The following is a 24,175-nucleotide window of genomic DNA, read 5'->3' on the forward strand; positions in this document are numbered from 1 at the left end:
AGTGTCCCAAAAGTGGTTTCTTTTATTATATAGTATAGATATCAATATATCAAATACAAAGAATGAATGGAACAAAGAGGGAAAGAGAAATCATCACGTAAATAAAGGGTGATCGTGTACAAAGATAACCTTATCATCTCCAACAAATTACCGGAGATCACGGGACTTCAAAATCCCTAGTTCCACGTCCTGACACAATATTTAATAACCTAAAACTCTAACATCAAATCTTTACTAACACATTGAGAATTGAGTATGGATCGAAAAGGAGAACTCGAGGTCAAAAGTAGTGCAAAGGGAGTTGCACCAGCAATTGGTATTGACCTTGGAACAACTTATTCTTGTGTGGGATTTTGGCAACATGGTCAAGTTCAGATCATACCCAATGATCTCGGTAACAGGACTACGCCATCATGTGTTGCTTTCACAGATGTTGAACGTCTAATCGGTGAAGGTGCCAAGAACCAGGTGGCTATGAACCCTGCATGCACCATCTTCGGTATGTACTTTGTATATACAAAAATAATCTTTTTGTTGGTACGTATATCAATAACAATGGACAGATATAAGATAGATAGTAGAGCCTGAAGGTGTATACTATTAGATGCAAATGAGTTCTGGGAATACATGAGAATAAACAGAACAGATGGGCATCCAACCGGTTTTAAGGGGATTTTTTTTTTCAAGTTTTTGCCATGTTATCTGTTTTTATTATTGTAGTTATTGTTTTTAGGGGTTGTTTTTTGAGGATGTTATTATTTTCAAAACAAAAACAGCAAAAAAGAAGTTAGTGGTGGGCTATACTTTAAATATGTATATAACATATAGAGAAAGAATAAGAAGTGTGAATGAGTGGTAAAAATTTTAAAGGTAGTGATAATATGGCAATGGTTTTGGGTGTTCTTTTTAAAGGATGAGTTTTTTTTATGATGTGGGCGCGTTTTTAGGTGTTTTTAAAATTACTTAATATATTAAAACTCCTGATCCATTCATTCAGTTTGAATTATCTTCAACACCCTCCACTTGTTAATCTTGAACTCCTAGCCAGTGTCTAAAGTACACAATTTTTTTCTAAGGATAGAACCTAAGTAAAACCTCTGCCATTTGTTCTTTAGTGCGGCAATACTCCAATGTCGCCTCTTCCAGTGCAACCACCTCCCGAAAAAGTGATGGTTCAATTCTTTGTGTTTTCATCGTCTATGGATCAGTATTAGATTCCTGGATACACTGATAGAGTGATAGCAGATTTGGTGTCACAGTAGATAGATGATGTAGCTTTTTGTTGCTTCAATTCTAGATCATATAATAATCTCCTCAACCAAATTGCTTACAAGGAGCATCAATAGATGTTATATATTCGACTTCTGTGATTGATAAGACTACAATACTTTGCTTCTTTGAGTCGCTCTTCCTGTGATCAACATTTTAGCTAGAAAGATTCAAATCTTGAAGTCGGGTCATGGATACAATTCATGGGTGTTGGTTTACTAGCCGTTGCAATATTATCATTGATGGTTGTTGGAGTCTCCTTATAAAGCTGACTATTTGATTGTAATTTGTTATGCTTATCAGTTTTTGTGGTTGTATTGGTTTGGATATTTAGTGCTTTTATTATCTAATGAATAAAATAACTTGTTCTAGCATTCACATGTCCATTGAACTATCTATATTCTGTTTATTATCATCCAATTGAGCCAACAAAACACACCCAGCCCAAATACTATCAGTGAAACCAACCAGGCCAGCTTTACTTCTTCGGACTTGCTATAGCGTATGCCAAATCTTAATTAACCGCTTCTTCTCCCACTACTTAAATACTTCAGGTTGCCGAACATATATTTCATAATCCTGAACCTCACTGGGAAATGCTGAGTTTACAGCTAATCGTTGTACAAACCAGCCAAGATGTGCAGCAGTTACTATGAGTAATCTGGTATTTTCAAGGCTAGCCACAGGAGCAAAAGTTCCCTGAAAATATATACCTTTTTGTTGAAAATATGTTACCCAACTACGTTTTTATCCTTCGGCAGCCTCACCAGCTTCCACATCCCTTTTCATTCAATAGCTTGTAGTTGTTCCTATTTTAAAGAAACTTGTTTATAGGTGATAGTATCTGAAATACTCAAGAAAACTGACAAGCTAGGTATACATCTCGCAAACATCTTACCATTGGTGGCGTAGTTTCAGTTGCCGCACATAAGGCCTAGCCTTCATGATGCTGCATAGCCCAACCTGTACGACCAAAGGCTTATTTCATACTTTTAGAACTCCTGACCAATTTAAACATGACCCCTTCATTTAGTTTATATTTTCTTCAACACCGTGTTTTAATAAATTTTATAAATTGCCATTCCTTTATCATATCACAACTCAATCTTCTTGATTTTTAGATGCTAAACGGTTGATTGGAAGGAGATTTAGTGATGAAACAGTGCAGAATGACATGAAGTTATGGCCTTTCAAGGTCATACAAGGGGCTAGTGACAATCCCAAGATTGTAGTTACATACAAGGGTGAGCAGAAAATGTTTTCACCAGAAGAAATTTCAGCTATGGTACTTGAAAAAATGAAAGAGGTTGCTGGGGCATTCCTTGGTAAAATTGTACAAGATGCTGTTATCACCGTGCCTGCTTATTTTAGTGATTCACAACGCCAAGCAACAAAGGATGCCGGATATGTTGCTGGACTTAATATTTTACAAATAATTAATGAGCCTACTGCGGCTGCAATCGCGTATGGATTAGATATGACAAATAATATAACCTGTGAAACTAACGTGCTTATTTTTGATTTGGGTGGTGGTACTTTTGATGTCTCCATTGTTACCATTGATGGGGATGGGAAGATAGAAGTGAAGGCTGTAGCCGGGGACACTCATTTGGGTGGTCAAGACTTTGATAACGAAATGGTGAATTATTTCATTAATGAGTTTAACCGAAAGCATAAGGGTGCTAACATCAGAGATAATAATAAAGCAGTAGGGAGGTTGAGGGTAGCATCTGAAAAAGCAAAACGCGAACTTTCTTCAACTATCGAAACTACAATTGATATTGATGGCTTGCACATGGGTATTGATTTTTCTGCAAGAATTACTCGTGCAAAGTTTGAAAATCTTAATGCAGACTTGTTTGATAAGTGCATAGAAACAGTGGAGAGCTGTTTGAGGGATGCAAAGATGAATAAAGAAAATGTATATGAAGTTGTTCTAGTTGGTGGCTCGACTAGAATACCAAAGGTACAAGAACTGCTGAAAGAATTCTTCAATGGAAAGGAGCTTTGTAAGAGAATCCATGCTGATGAGGCAGTTGCATATGGTGCATCAATTCTTGCTGCAAAGATACGTGGTGATACGACTGAAAAGGTTAAGGATTTGGTGTTTTTGGATGTCACACCTTTGTCACTTGGTGTGGAGAAACATGATGGCACTATGTCTGTTTTGATTCCAAGAAACACAAGGATACCAACCAAAAAGTCATCAATTTATTATACTGTAAAAGACTATCAAAGATCTATAAATTTTCCAGTATATCAGGGTGAAAGAATTAGGGGCAAAGACAACAACTTGTTGGGGAGTTTTAAAGTTGAAGTCCCAATTGCACCAAGGTATGAATCAAAAGTAAACGTGGTTTTTGAGATTGATGCTAATGGTATTTTGAGTTGCTCAGGTGAGGAAGTAACTACTGGCCTAAAAAAGAGGATGATAGTTACTAACAACAAGGGAAGGCTTTCAAATGAAGAGATTGATAAGATGCTGAAAGATGCAGAAAAGTACAGGCTTGAGGATCTAGAGTATAAGAAGAAGGTGTGTGCTCGCAATGCGTTGGAAGAATATATTTATGCCGTGAAAACCAAACTCAGGACCGTAGACAAATATTCGAAGAAAAAGATCCATAAGAACGACCGGCAGAAAATCGAAAATAAGATTGAGAATGCAAGTCAGTTTGTCAACATCCATGAGCTTGCAGGTGTAGATGAGTATGAGATGATGCGAAATCAATTGCAAGCACTATATGTTTCCATCATTTCCAAAACTGTTTAACACTTGTTTTTGCTACACTGTTAGTGCATGAATGTCAGTTTTTGGGCTTAATTTCCTAATTAAAATTTTGAAGTTTGAATTATGTGATGTTAAAAACCAAATATTCATTTTATTTGAGCACTCAAGTTGAATATTATACTCTGATCGAATATATTCGTTAGATTTGGTTTACTTTTTATTTAAACAAAAAAGTTAAAATCAAAGCTACTAGTTATCGATCGAGTTTAAGTAGTAGCAAAATTCGAGACCATTTTGCGAGCTCTTCCAGCCTAAATGTTTCTCAAGAATAAGGTAAGGTATGTTATCTAATCATTGACAACATTAGTTGTGAGAACCTAGTATCAAAGGTACTCATCAGTGGATTAAAGCTTCCAACAAAGTCCAACATGAAGCCTTAGCGGGTGGGGGTGCTCCACTTTCTATCACTCAGCACATCCAATCATGTTTCGTCACGTCATCGAACTTGGTTTCATCACTAGTGATATGGATTTTAGTGGGGGTGCCCATCACTCACCACACCCAATCATGTGAAGGAGAAGGACCAATCATGTGAAGGAGAAGGAAGCAGGGGGTGTTTGGAAAGAAATCTTCAACGCGTTATGGCTACAACGAGTTATGGTCATCCCGCGTGTTCGGGTTCAGTGGCGGCGGTGTTCCACGGGGTTCCACGCGTGGTTCTTCTACCACCACATAGCGCCCCGTCTCCTCTTATAAGATTGGTTAGAGTAGGAAAACAAATAGTCATCTTCTCTATCAGAATAAAACCACCAATACACCATAGAGGACAATAGGGAATACAAAAGGTTCAACAAGGGGTCCTACCAAAGGTGTAACACCCCGTGTTTCGAAAGTCAAAGTCAAAGTCAAGATTGAAGTCAAAGGGGAGAAAAAATTGCTAATTGCGATCTCTCACTCCTTGTTCAATTCCTGTTTGACTTCTTTGACTTATAGATAGTCTTTTAATGCTTTTATGTTAGTTGTATTATGTGGAGTACTCATTAATAATCGAGGATTATCAATGTTTATCGCATGATTTATCGCTTATCGCAATCGCACTCGCAACTCGAAGTACGCGTTATGGATATTGTTTTACGTGTGTGTGCGCCTTATGTGTTACCTGTACATGTTTATTTATGTTATGTTGTGATAATTAATCGAAACTCAATCGCAATCGAATCCAAACGCTAAACGCAAGTTAAATTAGGATGATTGTATGTTGATATAGTAGTTGAGATTAAAAGTAATTTGAAAAGGAAACTCTATCGCATCGCAACACTCAACACGCGAATTGAAATCTCAAAACTCGCTGCGCCATGCACTCGAATCGAGTGGTCGGCCGACCGAGCTGCCACCCGATCGGGCTGCCACCCGATCGAGTTGCCACTCGATCGAGCTGCCACTCGATCGACCAGCCACTTATTTCCCTTTCCATTTATGGAAACCCTATAAATACCCCCATATGTCAACCTCATTTGATGTTGACAGCTCTCTCTTTGCCCTACTCGCTCCAGCCCGCTTTTCTTCAGATTTCTCGCAATTCTTGTAAGTTTTCAACCTAAATCTTGTACTTTCTTGATCTACACGCACTCCTACACCTTTCTATCTTTTGAATCTTAACTTTTAACCTTGAAATCACTAGATTTGAGGTGTTCTAGGATGATGTCATCATGGTGTTCATAAGAACTTCATGTTTTGGCTTCAATCCTTCAAAAAAAAAACTTCAATACTTCTCTGTTTTCAAAATGCTACAACAAAACTTCAAAAGACAACCATCATACACAAACACATCCATCCCAAACGAGATGACAATCCAATCGAGTGGCCACCCGATCGGGCGACCACCCGAACGGATTGCCATCCGATCGACCGGCCACCCAATCGGATTGCTGTTCGATCCACTGACACTTTGTATCGTTTTACGCTCCGCTTATCGTTTATGCTATCGTTCTGATCAAGCTAACCCTACTCTCTAGCGCTCCCTTCAATCCATCAATCGTTGTGAGTATACTCGATCCCTTTTTGCTTTACGCACTTTTGGGTGTTACATACGTTACTTATTCTAAAACACATCGAACACACTACGCAATACTTTAACGCTAACTGTTACCGCATGTTATACGTGACTTAATGAATGCTTGTTTGTTATGTTTACACATGAAATGCTGTCTACCTTCCTTAGCAATGATAGTACTATAGTTTGGACTCAGCACCTGTTCACTTAGGGGTTGTTAAGGACAATTTGTCACATGGCTCACAGTGGTGAGTATGTATTACGAACTGCCTCGGGCAGTCAACCCGCAGTCATTGGTACCGATAAGTTCATGTCGATAAATAACATGCCTCATTTTACACTGTGTACGTGCTGGTTATGCGTAACGATTTGGAACTCTATTATATCTATTCAACTTGTATGCTCACCTTTACACTATGTGTATTGACTTTTACTTTAACGTATGTGACAGTTGCTTAGGATGTTTATATGCTTGGCTTGCTGTGAAATCGAGGCTAGGAAAGGTCTAGAAACAAATAAATGAATTATCTGTATTTGAAATCTGAGTTGTCGGAACAGAACAATTTGACTAGATCTTGTCTGTAATAATTATATTACTTTTTATGTCATGGTATGGGGTGATGCGTTAAATAATTGGTAATTATAGTTGTTATGGAAACTTCTGGACAATATGAAATATGCTGATGCGGCTGAAGCTTCTATTAATGAACAAATTAAGTGAGTTTGTATTTTTTGTTTTTTTTCGGGTTGATGATTGATATTTTGGGTACATGTTTTTAGTGTTAATTTATGTAAATGTATGCAATTGAACCCTAAAGAGTTATTGTTGAGACTTGATTCAATCAATGGTTATAGGCTAAAACCAAACATATAATTGATTTTATGTTTTTCGACTTTCATAATTAATCGATTTTATTAATAAACTATTTGGTTGATTTGGTAATTGAAAAATATTGTTTTGCTAAAAACACATATGATTGGTTGATTTGGTCTTTGAAAAATATGGTTTTGCTAAAAACGCATATGAAAAAAGCAAAAAAAAAAAAAAAAAAAAAAAAAAAAAAAAAAAAAAAAAACATGTTTGTATCAATTTAATAAATATGTAAGACTTTCACATCCATTTAAGTCTTACATTTATCCGAATAACCCTAAGTTTTAATAGTATTTTTGTTTGTGTTTTGTTAGGGCCTAAGAAGTAAGAACAATTACTTTTACTATGATATGTCAATCTCTTAGGTCTGAGCTTCAATTCTTTAATTAGTTTTTAAATAGAAATATATTTCGAGTCTACAGATGTTAACAGTGCTGCCAGGTCGTTCGTTCTCTTCGTATATGCTTCTATCTCAGATCCCACCATCTTTAGATTATAAAACGCCACTTCAAGCTTGTGAATATCATCTCTATGACAATACTCTTCTTTGATCAGATCCTTGAACTCGTTCCAAAGAGTGGCATTAGCAGCCGCCAATCCTAGCATCTGCACCTGTACGTTCCAACAGGAGACCGCACTTCCCTTGAGTGTTCCAGTTTCAAACTTCACCCTATTGGCGAAAGGGCATTCACACCTTTCGAAAACTGACTCGATCTTCTCAAACCAGTGAAGAAGACCCATGGCTCCCTCGGTACCGTTGAAAGAACTAGGTCGACAGTCCATACAAGTCTTGAACGTGCATGCTCGAGGCTGAGCAGGTTGACCTATCGTGTAGTGAGAAAAGAGTAGGGTTAAGAATAACAGAATGACATGAGAGTAGGATCTAGACATCCTAGGATGGTTCCAAACGATATGTTTACCTCCTGGTTGAGCTGCTAGAGCTTCAGCAACTCGTTCATTGCTTAAGGCCGTCAGTTGAGCTTGAGTCAAGTTGATACCACCACGTCCACTCATGATCTTCACATTCACAAAACACCAAGTGAGAACGATGACGTGGAGGTGTGGAAAGAATAACAGAAGAGGGTTTAGACCAAAGCATATAAAGTTCCACTAAACCCTAGGAACTAAGCACATCACATGTTATACATCACATAACTGTCAAGTAGGCAATATAAACATAAATCATACCACCTAAAGTGTTGAGCCTTGCACAAGAAGCGAAGTGTCATTGTGGATCGTTGAGTACTGAGCAGGTTATAGTCTGCTTTTTCTCAAAAAGATTTTTCCCTTTTTTTAAAACTAAGTTCACTATAACCAATGGCTCTGATACCAATCTATCACACCCTCAAAATCCACATGCGGAGTATTATCGCGAGGCGTGTGACTGACTAGGATCATGCCACCAATCGTGTAACACCCCGTGTTTCGAAAGTCAAAGTCAAAGTCAAGATTGAAGTCAAAGGGATAAAAGATTGCTAATTGCGATATGTGACTCCTTGCTCAATTCCTGTTTTGGCTTCTTTGACTTGTACATAGTCTTTTTGTGCTTTTACGTTAGTTGTATTATGTGGAGTACTTGTTAATAATCGAGGTTTAATCGATGTTTATCACTTATCGCTTATCGCTATCGCACTCGCAACTCGAATTATGCGTTCTGGGTATTGTTTTACGTGTGTGTGCCTTTTATGTGTTACTTGTGCATGTTTATTTATGTTTATGTTGTGGTGATTAATCGAAACGCAATCGCAACTCAATCGCAATCAAATCGCAGACGCTAAACGCAAGTTAATTATGATGATTGTATGTTAGATATAGTAGTTGGGGTTAAAAGTAATTTGAATAGGAAACTCTATCGCATCGCAACGCTCTACTCGCAAATCGAAACTGCAAAACTCGTCGCGCCGACACTCGAATCGGGTGGCCAACCGATCGGGCTGCCACCCGATCGAGTTGCCACCCGATTGAGTTGCCACCCGATCGACCAGCCTTTCCCCCACTTTCCTTTTATGGAAACCCTATAAATACCCCTCATTGTCACATCACTTGATGTTGATAGCTCTCTCTCTACTCAACTCGCTCCAGCCCACTTTTCTTCCGATTTCTCGCGAATCTTGTAAGTTTTCAACCTAAATCTTGTACTTTCTTGATTTATACGCACTCCTACACCTTTCTATCTTTTGAATCTTAACTTTTAACCGTGAAATCACTAGATTTGAGGTGTTCTAGGATGATGTCATCATGGTGTTCATAAGAACTTCATGTTTTGGCTTCAATCCACAAAGAACAACTTAGATCTGGACGATTTCCACAAAAATAAACAAAGATCTTGCATAGATCTGAACATATTCATGGTGAAAAGGATTAAAATATGGTTTTCCAACTTTCTTTCAACTCTTTTACACTCAATGCACTCAAACCCGATGGAATCGGAGCTTGTTTTGATCTTCTACTCATTCTTAGTGATGCATTAGTTCCAGATCTGAATTCTATCCAGGAGATATGTTGATTTCGGGTTTGAACTTGAACAACCGACTCGAACCATGAACCGTTCAGACTAGGGTGATTCCTGTTCGGTCGGGTCACTTGGGACGAGATAAGGGTCCTGTTGTTCAAGCAAGATATCAAAACGTCTCATTCAAAGCTACAACACTTCAAACAGAAATAGGTGTTAGGACGATCAGACCGTCAGAACGGATTGCCGTCTGATTGGGTTACCACCCAATCGGATTGCCGCCCGATCGACCGGTCGTCCGATCGGGCTGCACTTGGTTCCATACTTAAATTATTTCTCAAACTATTCAAAGGAACTGAACGTTGAAACGGATTACCACCCGATCAGATTGCCATCCGATCGAGTGACCGTCCGATCGTGTGATGTTTGGGACTTAAACAATTTTCAACATGTTCAATGCATATGGATTGCCACCCGATCGGATAGCCATCCGATCGAGTGACCGTCCTGCGGTGAACTTGTTCTCAACCTGAGAAGCCTCGCCAATCGGATCGCCGTCCGATCGAACGACCGTTCAATCGACTGACCTGAAGGGTATAGATACTTCTCTGTTTTCTAAATGCTACAACGAAAACTTCAAAAGTCAAGCCACCATACACAAACACATCCTCACCAAACGAGATGACAATCAATCGAATGGCCACCCGATCAGGTGACCATCCGAACGGATGGTCATCCGATCGACCGACCACCCGATCAGATTGCCGGATTAGACACTTTGCATCTTTATACACGTCGCTTATCGTTTATGTTATCGTTCTGATCAGGCTAATCTCACTCTAGCACTCCCATTCAATCCATCATCGTTGTGAGTATACTCGAACCCTTTTTGCTTTATGCACTTTTGGGTGTTACATACGCTACTTATTCTAAATCACATCGAACACACTATGCTATACTTTAACGCTAACTGTTACCGCATGTTATACGTGACTTAATGAATGATTGTTTGTTATGTTTACACATGGATTGCTGTCTACATGCCTTAGCAACGATAGTACTATAGTTTGGACTCAGCACCAGTTCACTCAGGGGTTATTAAGGACAATTAATTACATGGCTCACAGTGGTGAGTATGCATTACGAACTGCCTTGGGCAGTCAACCCGCAGTCATTGGTATCAATAGGTTCATGTCAATAACTTACGTGCTTCATTTCACACTGTGTACGTGCTGGTTATGCGTAAACGATTTCGAACGCTATTATATCTATTAAACTTGTATGCTCACCTTTACACTATGTGTGTTGACTTTTACTTTAACGTATGTGGTAGGTGCTTAAGATGTTTAGATGCCTGGCTTGCTGTGAAATCGAGGCTAAGAAATTTCTAGAAACAAATAATCGAATTGTCTGTATTTAAGTTCTGAGTTGTCGGAACAGAACAATTTGTCTTGACTTTGCCTGTAATAACTATGTTACTTTTTATGTCATGGTATGGGACGTGATGCTTTAAATAATTGGAAGTCGTAGATGTTATGGAAACTTCTGGACAATCTGTTTCGCTCAGTGCCATGCCCTGATGTTTCCGCCATCGGTTGGGGTGTAACAGATTGGTATCAGAGCCGTAACTATAGGGAATTAGGTAAGACTCGACCTAGTCCGGGTCGGTATCTTAGAAATGACCTAGTCTATAGTTAGATACCAACAGACCGACTTGTGCATACCCTGTAAGGGTTTTGTATGAGCTTGCTATTTCTCGCTATTCTCACCTACGCTACACTATCACTGCACTCTAATTTCAAAAATGGACGAGCGATGAGGTCGAGATTAGGTGTGAAAACCGCAAACTCTCGACTAACTTGCTTGTTCGACCCGCATTTTATCTATAAACATGTGAATTTTAGTTGGACGAGGAGTGAAATCAACACTTTGACGCAAAATTCTCCCTTATTTTATCAAAACAGGAACGAAGTTTTTAAGTTAGGGCTGAAACCCGAACCTTGGCGACTTGTTCTGACCTCTATTTTGTTTTACAAAACTCTCACCAAAGTGTCGATGAATTCCAAGGACTCGAGTGCTTGAATTGCCGAAAGGATGGGTGCCATTCACCGCATGTCGATGATAGAGCACAATCTATTATGCAAACAAGGACTTTTTAGTGCATCCTTGTGAATAGTCGAACCACTTTGGATAGTCGACGTCTAAGAAGCCGTAGACAATCTATTCTCGATTTTTATGTGTTTCGATTCTGAGCAAGCAACTGTCGACTCTGATATTTGTCGTTTTAACATGGATTTTATGTGTTTTATGTGATTTTATCTGTTTATGTGTTACGATTTTTGGTGATTTATTCGCTTTTCGCTTTAATCGACACACACGACTCGCACTGCACATCTATCTCAACACGCCAACAAATCGCTGTTACTTGTGGATGATCGCATGCTATGTTACCCGCTTGTGTTATACTACTTGATGTGTATTTGCTAATCGCAATCGCTATTCTCGAATGCTCACAGACTCTGAATGATAGGTTTATGTATCCTAACTGCCTCTTGTGCTTATGTGCTTCTATGTTTCTGTGCCTTACGTGCTTATGTGAATCTGTGATTATGTGCCTATGTGTTCACGTGATCGTGTTCCTGAGCTTTAGTAGTATTAGGCGTGTGAGGTGAGATTCGATTATATTGTGTTTGAGCCCTATGGCGATGTCTGTTGCAGATAATGTCTTCATCTGGACCCCGTCACCCCCGAACTACTCGTCAAGAACAGAGAGACAAACGCCTTGCTGCTCTCGTCGCTAAGCAAGTGGCGAAGGTTGTTCTTCAGATCGTGAGCGAACTGTATGAGAATGTGAGCAAATCATCTGAAGAGTCTAGGTCTGAAACTCCTAAAGCTACTCCTAAAGCTGCTTTTAGCTTCAAACAGTTCAAAGCTTGCGGACCGAAAGAATTCACTGGCGAAGATGGCCCTACGGCTTTATTTCAATGGTTTGATTCGATCGAGGTCACCCTGCGTCAGAGTGGATGTCCTGACAATCTCCGCATTCTGAATTCTACTGGCGTCTTCCAGTACCGCGTATTAGACTGGTGGACGGCCAAAAGGAACAAACGCGGAAACGACGCAGCTTATGGTCTAACAAGGGATGAGTTGAAGAACATCATGTTGGAAGAGTTTTGCCCTCCCCATGAGCGCCAAAAGTTGGAGGACGAATTCTGGCATATAAAGCAGAAGGATGGTGACAACGCTGCTTTAACTTCTCGCTTCAAGCATCTCAGTATTATCTGTCCTGATCAAGTCAAGACTGCTGATATGACGATCAAGAAGTACATCCGAGCTCTGCCGGATTGTGTTGCAGATTTTGTGCATGCCTCAAAGCCAGCAACAATCGAGGAAACTTACCTGCTTGCCGCTGAGATCAACGACAAGCGAGTTAAGTCTGGCTACTGGGATAAAGTTACCAAGAACCTGCATCAAGCTACCGACGCACCAACCGCCGAAACCGCTGTCGCTCCTAAGTCATCAAAGTCCTCTCGTCGCAAGAGGAAGAACAGCAACTCCAGCAACAAGAACTGTGCTGTCACTACTGCTGCCCCGCTTTAAGCTGTACCAGCTCCGTAGTAGACTCAACACCGATCAGCTCCAGCACAAATTACCCAAGCACCGCCTATGAAGCGTGCTTACACTGGTCCTCACCCTGCTTGCCCGACATGTACCTACCATCATACAGTGGGTATCGCCTGCGGATTTTGTGTGCATTGTAATATGTACGGCCACTTCACCGCCAACTACCGTACAGGTCCTCGACAAGCACCAGCTCAAGCTACTGCTCATCAAGCTCTACTTCCCGCTCCCCAAGGCCAGCAAGCGGCTCAGGCACCCGCGATCAATGCTAGAGTCTGCTTTGCGTGTGGTGATCCCAACCACTTCGCAAATATGTGCCCAAACAGGGTGGTAAAGCAAGAGCCTCAACAACAGCAGCAGCCTCAGCAACAGCAGCAGCAGCAACAGCCTCAGCAGCAACAGCAACGAGCCGACCGCGCCCGAACTTTCAACATCAATGTGCACCAGGCCCAGGCCGACAACAATGTGGTTAATGGTACGTTTCTCGTGAATGGTATTTATGCTTCGTGTTTGTTTTATACTGGAGCCGATAACTGTTTTTTATCGTTTGAGTTCGAGAAGCTCCTTAATCGTAAGTGCTCCCATCTCCTCTCGACATTCGATGTCGAAGTTGCCACCGGAAGAACTGTCACCGTCAATTCTGTTCTTCGTGATTGTACTCTTGAGCTCAACAATCACATCTTTCCGATCAATCTTATTCCGATGCAGCTCGGAAGTTTTGACATCATAGTAGGCATGGACTTTCTTCGTGAAAACCATGCTGAAGTTGTGTGCTTTGATAAGATGATTCGATTCTCGCTTGCAAATGGTGACCAACTATGTGTTTATGGTGAAACTACTTTGAAGGGTCTCAAACTCATGTCAGGTATCCAAGCTAGCAAGTATCTCCGCAAGGAATACAAAGCTTTCTTGGCTAATGTTATAGTAGCAGAGAAGGAAAAGAAAGGGAGACCTGGTGTAAACGATGTTCCAGTGGTTCGAGAATTTCCTAACGTTTTTCCTGAGGATCTTCCCGGCCTACCCCCAAGTCGTGATATCGACTTTCCTATCGACCTCATTCCTAGAACCAATCATATTGCTAGAGCTCCTAATCGACTCGCTCCATCCGAAATGCGTGAACTCTCGAGTCAGCTCCAGGAATTACTTGATAAAGGCTTCATTCGCCCGAGCACCTCTCCTTGGGGCGCACCAGTCCTTTTTGTTACAAAGAAGGATGGTTCGTTCGGGATGTGCATCGACTATCGGGAATTGAATAAGCTTACAATCAAGAATCGCTATCCCCTGCCTCGAATTGATGATTTGTTTGACCAGCTACAAGGTGCTACGTGTTTCTCGAAGATCGATCTACGCTCAGGCTATCACCAGCTACGCATTCAAGAGGAAGATATACCCAAAACCGCTTTTCGCACTCGATACGGCCATTATGAGTTCGTTGTTATGCCTTTTGGTTTAACCAACATACCCGTGGTTTTTATGGATCTGATGAATCGCGTGTGTAAACCATTTCTTGACCGCTTCATCATCGTGTTCATCGATGATATCCTGATCTATTCCAAGTCGAAAACCTAACACGTGCAACATCTACATTTGGTTCTTGAGCTACTCCAAGGGAATCGACTTTATGCCAAGTTCTCCAAGTGCGAATTTTGGCTGGAGGAGGTTCAATTCCTCAGTCATATTGTCAATAGTCAAGGTATTCATGTCGACCCCACGAAGATCGAAGCTGTTAAGAGTTGGGTTACACCGAAGAACCCGTCTAAAGTCCGTTCTTTTCTCGAACTAGCGAGCTATTATCGTCGGTTTATCAAAGGATTCTCTAAAATCGCCGTGTCGCTTACCTCCCTCACGGACAAAGACAGATCTTTTGTTTGGGAAACTGAACAAGAGTCTGCTTTCCAAACCCTCAAGCATATGCTTTGCAATGCTCCTGTCCTCAATTTACCCGACGGAAACGACGACTTTATTGTCTATTGTGATGCCTCAAACCTTGGTCTTGGTTGTGTTATCATGCAACGAGACAAGGTTATCGCTTACGCATCTCGCCAGCTCAAGATCCACGAGAAGAACTATACAACCCACGACCTCGAGCTAGGCGTAGTTGTTTCTGCGTTAAAGATTTGACGACACTACCTGTATGGTACCAAGTGTACGATCTTCACCGATCATAGGAGCCTACAACACATCTTTGACCAGAAAGAGCTAAATATGCGTCAACGCCAGTGGGTAGAACTTCTCAACGATTATGACTGTGAGATCCGTTATCATCCAGGCAAAGCAAATGTCGTTGCCGACGCCTTAACCCGACAAAGCTATTTGTAGGATCAAGTCTAGCCAAAAATCTGATTTTGATTAAGAATAAAGATTAACACACCAAAAATATAGATATAAAACCCTTGAAAAGATTTGCAAAAGATGAATACAATTTAGCCCCTTAAATCTCTCACTAAGTGTGTTGCCAAAACCCTAATCATCACTTTCTATTTATAGCCTAAACACACTTAGGCTATTTACATTTAAGTCCCTAGGGTTAATAACTTGCTAAAACTAGTAATAAACATGAAAACTAACTAAATAAGATAATAAATATATTTTGTTTAAAACAAAATATATTTAACTATTCAAAGCAATAAAACTATCATTTCTCGAACTTCCACATGCCATATCATTCTTCGATCTTCTCATGTCGACATGCACGTTGTCTTTGACTTGTTGGCGTTGACTTTGTTGACTTGATTCGTTGATAACATTAGACTACACGATTTAGACCCAACAATCTCCCCCTTAGGCTAATGTTATCAACCTCTTGCATCATCTTTAGAACCGTCAACTTCATGCGTGTTGTGATCTTCAGTTTGGCAAGCTTCAGTCTCAATTTTAGACCCAACAATCTCCCCCTAGACTGATGCTTTCCAAATTTTCTTCACTGAAGATCTTCTTTTGACACTTTGCTCTTTGAGTACTTTATCTGGATAAGCTCCCCCTTTTTGCATGCATCATCTTTCACAAGCCGGAACAAACTTTTCTATCTCTCATTTTCTTGAGTGAATCCGAAGACGTAGGAGGAGGATTCCTAGCTCGGTATCTTCTGCAATCGTGAGGAAATAGGTGCTTTGGTCTAGTATCTTGCTCAATTGATGATCGGCCATCATTGCAGCAAATAGTCGAAGTAACCTGTTCACAAACACAAACACAAACACAACTCCAAATTTTCTTTTAGACTGATTCAAAGTACAGACAAAACCATATTCATCTGTAGTGTGCAGTGGAAAGAGTATCTCAAGCGGTTTAAGACACGATTGATGTGATATAGAAGACTTAGAAAAACAACTGTACACAACTCAAAAATATTTTTGGATTTTAGATTTTTTTTAACATTTTTTTTAACTTTCAACCTTTGAGATATAGATGTGATCAAATACGAGATCATACCAACTTGAAAAGTCTAGCCACACTTCAACTTTCTTTAGGATAGCTACGACTCAAGAACGATTGCTGGTATGTTTGTCCGCTTAAATCCATGCACCATTCTTTCGACATACATCCGGTGATTAATTATCATGTTTTGGGTATATTTACAAGACTTCTATGGCCCCCACACAAGCTATTGAGAATAGAATCATTACGCCCGTGAGTCCCACATCAGGACATACCCCCGCGATCAAGGTATGCGCAAAGATTCCTCATAACAGGTGAGTATATTGGTTTCATTCTTTTCAACGATAGAACGGAGATCAGGTCTGTACTTTCGTACAACAGAGATCCCAAGAGCTATCGAGGGCTAAGACAGATAGTTCGGTGAACAGGTCAGTACCACCGTACAGCAGAGTTACCAAACTAATCTATCTAAGGATTTTGTCCAAATATGGCGCTTATTATGGGGTTTGGCCAAAAAATGGCACTTATTAGAAAGGGTTTGGCCTTTTTTTAAGGCACTTATTATTTAAAAGAATATCATAGCGTCTAGGTCAGCATGTATCTGGATGCAGCAGAAGAACAACTATGATATCCTCCGAATGAAACACCAATATAAAGACCCGAAATCTCGGACTTTGGCAATCTGTCAACGCAAGATTTAAGACCATTAAGCCATATGCCGCAACGTGTTACCCACTATGATGCGTAATGCCTGAGAAAAGCCAGAATCCTTGTGTAGATGTTATCTTTATCACCAAGATGCAGTTTACTTGTCTGAAATGCTGAACCTACCGACATATCGTTAACTTGGAGCCGTATCCTCCATCAGATCCTATTCATGCGAAGACATAGTCAAGTTTGTTCCTATCATTTCTCATATAAGATCATGACTATTTTGCAATAATCACATCTCATGGTCTAGGAAGTATTTTAATACTCCCCCTAAAATTTTATTTATGTACAATCAATTACTGAAAAATTAAAAATTATAAAACATGTATTTACAAAATAAAGTCTTCCACATCAGGCACACAAAAGCATATGTCAACAAGAAAATGAGCGTGTCACATTGTCGTTGAGTGCGCGACCAGGTTAGATACCATAACCAAACCTGTGATTTTCCTCTTCGAACTTGTATATGGAACAACCACTGATAATAACCGGTGTTACTAACAGTCCTCCTTGGATGTTCCTACACTCATAAGCAATTCAGTTAGAGAGTGGAACCCAAGCCATCGCAGTCTTGGGTTGTCCCCTTTCATCAAAATAATAAACCTTCCGATATGCCAAATCTTTTCCCTCATTGATTTCTTTTACAACCACTTGTTTGACTCGCCAAACTTGTGTTGGTTTAAAAATGTTGTTTGTAAAAGATTTAAAGTTTGAAACAATCTTCTGTTTAAGACCCAGAGGGAAAGATTGAGGTTTTGATGTGTAGGTCCTTTTGATCTTTGAATCATGTGAAACCGGCTTCACATGTGGAGATTTGGATTGAAAGTTTTTCATCCGATCTTTCAAAGATGTGTGATTTTTACCTTTTGATCCAGAGAAGTAATATTGGTTGTCTTTACCGTCTGGATCGTGTCGTTCTGGGCATTGTTTGAGCACATGACCTTCTTTTCCACACCTAAAACAAGCCTTGAATGGCTTTTGAGACTTTGCAGTTCCATGTAATGCAGCTAGAGGCAGGGATTGCGTTGAGCTTGACTCAGCATGTTGGCTAACGTGAGGTTTGATAAATTCAGATGTTCTTTTGATATTTAATTCCCCAAGACTTTCATTCAACACTGATTCATCATCTGAGCTTGTGCAGTCTTCAATAACTAAGTGTTCTTCTAGTGGATCTTGATTGACTGGACTTGGAGTGTCATTTGAGGTTGTTGGTTCTTGAACACCCGATGGTTCAAGGTCTTCAATCGTTTTACAAGCATCTGTTACTGAAGTTTTCGAGTCATTTGAGCTTTCCCATTCTTGGTATGACTGAAAATCTAAATCGCCTTGATCCTCACTTGAGCTTCCTTCGCCGCCTTCTGAAGTTGTGGTGCTTGAGTCTTCGCTGCTACTTTCTTCATTTAGCTCTTTCTCTGATTCTGACGTACTTGTGTGAGAAGGAACAAATTCTGGAATTTCCTCCGTGAGGAATTTTCCGAATCTGTTTTGTTTCAATTCTGGAACAAACACAGAAGGTTCACACACACCTTTTTCATCACAAATGGCAGAATTCAAATCAAAACATTCAACCACTACATTATTGTGGTTATTGGCCTTAGATTTAGACACATTCCCATTACAGTCATCCCGAATGGAAGTTTTGTTTGCTTTATCACAATTCCAGGCGAACCAGTTAACAGTGGAATAACTGTCTCCTGAATAACCTATCCCTATTTTTGTTCCACCACAGTCATCATCGCATCCATCCTCTTCACGCTCGATCACATCTGCATTGTTGTCAGAAAGGTTAGTAACCTCTTCACTTTCACAAGAAACATCTTTATCAACAAGGTCATTTTCGTCAATCAAATCATTATCAGGATGAGGAGATGGCATGGGTACATAGTTTTTGCTATGTGGAGGAAGAAAGAGTTTTCTTTCATTTCCAAGCTTATCTTTGTACCCGATCCCATCTTTCACATATGTCGGTCGTTGGCAATTTTTAATGTCAACCAAGGCCTTTTTTCTAACATTCCATTTATCGATTACTATTTGCAATTTATTGTTTTCATTAAGAGATTTTTCTAATCTTTCAGTTAAGTCGTTAATGATAAAATCTTTTCTGAAAACAAATTCTTTTAGAGTCTGCATTTCAGCTAAAGTTGAGTTCAACTTTCTTTGATATGCAGCCTCATTTTCCTTAAGTTCTTTGTTAAATTGCAAAACTCTTTCTTTGTCCCTAATTAACTCAAGGTTGAGAGATTTGTAATGTGCCACGACGTTCACACATGATTGGGAACACAATTTAACTTTAAACTCGTAAGGGATGTTGTTCTCCAGATTTTCCTCATCCTTTTCTTTGTTTGACTCCATTTTCATTGCTTTTTCAAGAATCTGTTCTTCTAGCTTTTCACTAGTTGCACTGCTCCTTTCTTCCTTCTTTATAGCTTGAGCATCATCGACCACAGTAGTCTTTACATCAGACTGTGGAGCCTTTTCAGAGATTGCGGAAGCATTGTTGAAGTATGACGCTTTTGCAGCTTGTGGGCTTGAGCCGTTGGAGGTTGTTGGGGTTGCAGATGTGAAGTTGTTGTGACTATCAGCAAATTGGACAGATTTCTGAAGATGTTCGACTTGATCTCTTTCAAACGTTTCAAGTGTGTCGATCACATCTGATAGCGTGATTGGATTCAGGTTGTTCAAGTAGTGTTGTTTGATCGTCATACATTTCAAGCTCCATTCTTTTGGAACTGAGTCCAAAAGTTTGCGTATTGCACCGCGATTGGTGATCGGATTACCGGCCTTCTTCATTTTAGCCATCATGTTTCGAAATCGGCTAATATAACATGATAGGCTTTCCCTGCGAACGCCTCCGAACATATCATACTCTTTTTGGATCATGCTCCTTTTGTTCCGAATCAATTCCTTGTCTCCTTCATAGAAATCAATCAACGCTAACCAAAGTTCATTCGCCGTCGTGTACTCTTCAAACATGTTGTAGTCGTTCATTGATAGGGCCATTGTTAAAGCAGCGTGAGCCTGACGGTCACGTTGGATCAATGCCTTGTCTTTATCTGTGTAAGTCGAGGGATCGTTGTTGACTACACGCATGTCATCACGAACGGTCATGGGGACGTGAGGTCCGACAGTGATCGAGATCCATTGGTTATAGTCCGTGTACTCGAAAAAGGACTTGATTTGGTTTTTCCAACTGCTGAAATTGGCTGATCCTTTCAACTTTGGAGGTCGGGCTACGGTTCCTGTTTCATGTTCAACTTGTGCAAGGCGAGTTAACTGATTTTGAAACATTTTTTGTTTTAATTAATCCCCCCACAAAAAATATTTGAATCAGCTCAAAACCCAGGTTCAAGTTACTTTGAAAATAACCCGGTGTCAACCCAAAAAGTATCAACTCGAAAAGGCCCAAAAATAACCTATGGATGCCCGGCCCAAAAACTAATTAAAATTATAGGCCCACGAATAAAATTTAAAACCCGACCCAAAACTGATCAAAATTCTAAGCCCTCAAATAAAAATTTTAAGACCCGGCCTATCACGGATTAGAGACACTACAATAGACAACTTGCAAATAAACTTTTAGTTCAAGTTTTACTTAACAAACTATCATGTGACTAATATTATTGTTGTAGAAAATGGATATAATCATTTTGACATAGTCCATGAACCATACGTAAAATCAAAAGAATTTTAATAAAGATGACTTTTCAATCTTTTGAAATGTTATTTCCAAAATCTGTATAAACTCACCTATCCTCAAACAGTAATCTTAAAATTTGTATGACACTTTTTTTTTTAAATACCGGACGTCAGACGACAAATTCAGTTGAATTTGTTGAGCTTTTCAAAATTCATTTCTTATCTATTTCACACCAACCAAAACTCCCAAACCCTAAAAAACTTTTCACACAGCCGTCACTCACTTTATCAGCCCCCCTCTCTCTCTCTCTCTCCGAAAACTCAAACCATGCAATCCTCTTCAATTTCAAGTTACTGCAAACTATCATCTCTCTCTACAAAACAAAAAGAAAACCCTTTCTTTCTAATCTAACGGTTGTGGTGGTCGATGGGTATTGATCGGAGATAAGTGGTGGTGATGCAGTGTTGTTCGCGGCGGAGGTGGTGAGATCGACGGCGGCGATAGAGTGACGAGTGTGCAGGTAAAGGAGATATCTGACGGTGGGGGGGTGTATAGCGGTGGTCGTCTGTGGTGGGTGGTTGGAGGATGGCGGATATAAGGTGGGGTGAAGATGGTGGAGACAGAGGTGAATCGGAGGAGATGGTGGTTGTTTGCAGCGGAGGTGGCTGTGGTTGAAACAGGTGTACGGCGCAGTTGGTCGGAGGTACGTCGATGGTGAAACGGGAATGGTGGTGGAGTGGTTATGACCTTGCAGCGGAGATGGAGTGGTTGTGGCGGTTTCAGCGGTGGTTGGGGTTCGAGTGGGTGGTTGTCGGATTTTTACGGAGAGGAGACGGTGATTGTAGAAATGGTGCGGGTTCTCTGGTGGGGCTCCGGGTTGGGGTTTTTGATACAGAACTGTGTTTTGTTTGTTCTTGAATATCTGAGCTTGTTTTTTTTTTTAATTAATAAATAAAAACTGAATCTACTTCTACACCTTTCTGTAACTACGCTGGCAAAAAAATTGGTCAGAATAACGACTCCGGAAAATGTGACTTACCCGCGAATTTATTAAATACGCCGGAGAACTTGAACTCGCGTTCAAGATTTAAAGTCGCCGGAAATTAATTTCGCCGAAAAAATTCGCCGGAAAAGTTAATTTCGCCGGAAAGTCGCTATATTCAAAATAAAATCGCTGTATTCAAGAGTAAAAAAACGCTGTATTCATAAAAAAATCACCCAGAAACTTCAAAAACTCATCTAAAACCTTCTGATTTGAGACGAAACCTCTTTAAATGATATAAAATCACTATGAATCTTTCAAATAATACTAGTCTCAACTCACAATCAGCAAACACATAATTTAAACCTTTTAAAAAAATAAGATTTTTGAAGAAAAAGTGAATAAAATCAAAAACCCTAAAAGTTTCAAAACTTTTTCAAATAAAAATCAGATTTTTATGATGAATTTGGAGATTGTTGAATCCTAAATTCGAGTACCAAGCTCTGATACCAAATTGTAGGATCAAATCTAGCCAAAAATCTGATTTTGATTAAGAATAAAGATGAACACACCAAAAATATAGATATAAAACCCTTGAAAAGATTTGCAAAAGATGAATACAATTTAGCCCCTCAAATCTCTCACTAAGTGTGTTGCCAAAACCCTAATCATCACTTTCTATTTATAGCCTAAACACACTTAGGCTATTTACATTTAAGTCCCTAGGGTTAATATCTTGCCAAAACTAGTAATAAACATGAAAACTTACTAAATAAGATAATAAATATATTTTGTTTAAAACAAAATATATTTAACTATTCAAAGCAATAAAACTATCATTTCTCGAACTTCCACACGCCATATCATTCTTCGATCTTCTCATGTCGACATGCACGTTGTCTTTGACTTGTTGGCGTTGACTTTGTTGACTTGATTCATTGATAACATTAGACTACACGATTTAGACCCAACACTATTTGCATACCGCTCGTAATATTTTCGCCCAGCATCATCTCGAAACCCTTATCCGCGAAGCCCAACACGCTTGTTTTACTGAACGCACTTTGAAGAAGGAAAGGATCTATCACGATGGAGCCCATCTAGTGAATAAATCGAATGGGATATTCCATTATCTAGACCGAATTTGGATCCCTAAACGGACCAATTTACGAGAGATTTTGATGGACGAAGCCCATAAGTCTCGTTATTCTATTCATCCCGGTGCCGATAAAATGTACCAGGACCTTCGCTACAAGTACTGGTGGCCAGGCATGAAAAGGGATATCGCTCTCTATGTTTCAAAGTGCCTGACTTGCTCGAAAGTCAAAGCTGAGCACCAAAGTCCCTCTGGCTTACTTGAACAACCCACGATCCCAATGTGGAAGTGGGAAAGTATAGCTATGGACTTCATAACGAAACTTCCGCGTACGCCATCAAGTCACGACAGCATCTGAGTTGTCGTTGACTGTTTGACCAAATCTACTCATTTTCTGCCGATACGAGAAGACTACAAGGTAGAAAGATTAGCCCGAATCTACACCGATGAGATCATTTGTCGACATGGGACGCCTCGCGACATCATCTCTGACCGTGATGCTCGGTTTACTTCGCGTCTTTGGGAAACGTTTCAAACAGCTCTCGGTACTACACTTAATCAAAGTACCGCTTTTCATCCTCAAACCGACGGTCAGACTGAAAGAACGATTTGTACCCTTGAAGACATGCTCCGTTCGTGTGTCACCCGATCGAGTTGCCACCCGATCGGGCTGCCACCCGATCGACCAGCCTTTCCCCCACTTTCCTTTTATGGAAACCCTATAAATACCCCTCATTGTTACATCACTTGATGTTGACAGCTCTCTCTCTACTCAACTCGCTCCAGCCGACTTTTCTTCCAATTTCTCGCGAATCTTGTAAGTTTTCAACCTAAATCTTGTACTTTCTTGATCTACACGCACTCCTACACCTTTCTATCTTTTGAATCGTAACTTTTAACCGTGAAGTCACTAGATTTGAGGTGTTCTAGGATTATGTCATCATGGTGTTCATAAGAACTTCATGTTTTGGTTTCAATCCACCAAAGATCTAGCATAGATCTGAACATATTCATAGTGAAAAGGATTGAAAGATGGTTTTCCATATTTCTTTCAACTCTTTTATACTCAATGCACTCAAACCCGATGGAATCGGAGTATGTTCTGATCTTCTACTCATTCTTAGTGATGCATTAGTTCCAGATCTGAATTCTATCCGGGAGAGATGTTGATTTCGGGTTTGAACATGAATAACCTACTCGAACCGTGAACTATTCGGACTAGGGTGATTCCTGTTCGGTCGGGTCAGTTGGGACGAAATAAGTGTCCTATTGTTCAAGCAAGATATCAAAACGTCTCATTCAAAACTACAACACTTCAAACAGAGACAGGTGTTAGGACGATCAGACCGTCGGAACGGATTGTCGTCCGATCGGGTTACC

The 24,175-nt window shown here is 40.0% G+C and overlaps 1 protein-coding gene across 2 annotated transcripts; it reads left to right on the forward strand.

Annotated features, from left to right (window-relative positions):
* The first annotated feature begins 335 nt into the window (after window positions 1-335).
* Window positions 336-4,076, forward strand: LOC110864547 (heat shock cognate 70 kDa protein 2). Of its 2 annotated transcripts, XM_035977580.1 has the most exons (3): window positions 336-499; window positions 2,391-3,361; window positions 3,749-4,076. In XM_035977580.1, the coding sequence occupies exons 1-3, from the start codon at window positions 475-477 to the stop codon at window positions 4,037-4,039; spliced, it is 1,287 nt and encodes a 428-aa protein (XP_035833473.1). In that variant the 5' UTR covers window positions 336-474; the 3' UTR covers window positions 4,040-4,076. The 2 variants fall into 2 exon arrangements, with proteins under 2 accessions (XP_035833473.1, XP_021969337.1); XM_022113645.2 differs by having other exon boundaries at window positions 2,391-4,076.
* Window positions 4,077-24,175: the final 20,099 nt, after the last annotated feature.

The sequence above is a fragment of the Helianthus annuus genome, chromosome 1 (assembly GCF_002127325.2).
Source record: "Helianthus annuus cultivar XRQ/B chromosome 1, HanXRQr2.0-SUNRISE, whole genome shotgun sequence".
NCBI classification, from domain to species: Eukaryota; Viridiplantae; Streptophyta; class Magnoliopsida; order Asterales; family Asteraceae; genus Helianthus; species Helianthus annuus.

Excerpts from the sequence above, each read along its gene's own strand:
- LOC110864547 (XM_022113645.2), top strand. The coding sequence starts at position 475 with ATGAACCCTGCATGCACCATCTTCG. Across the intron at positions 500-2,390 it reads CCCTGCATGCACCATCTTCG|ATGCTAAACGGTTGATTGGA; the intron begins GTATGTACTTTG and ends CTTGATTTTTAG.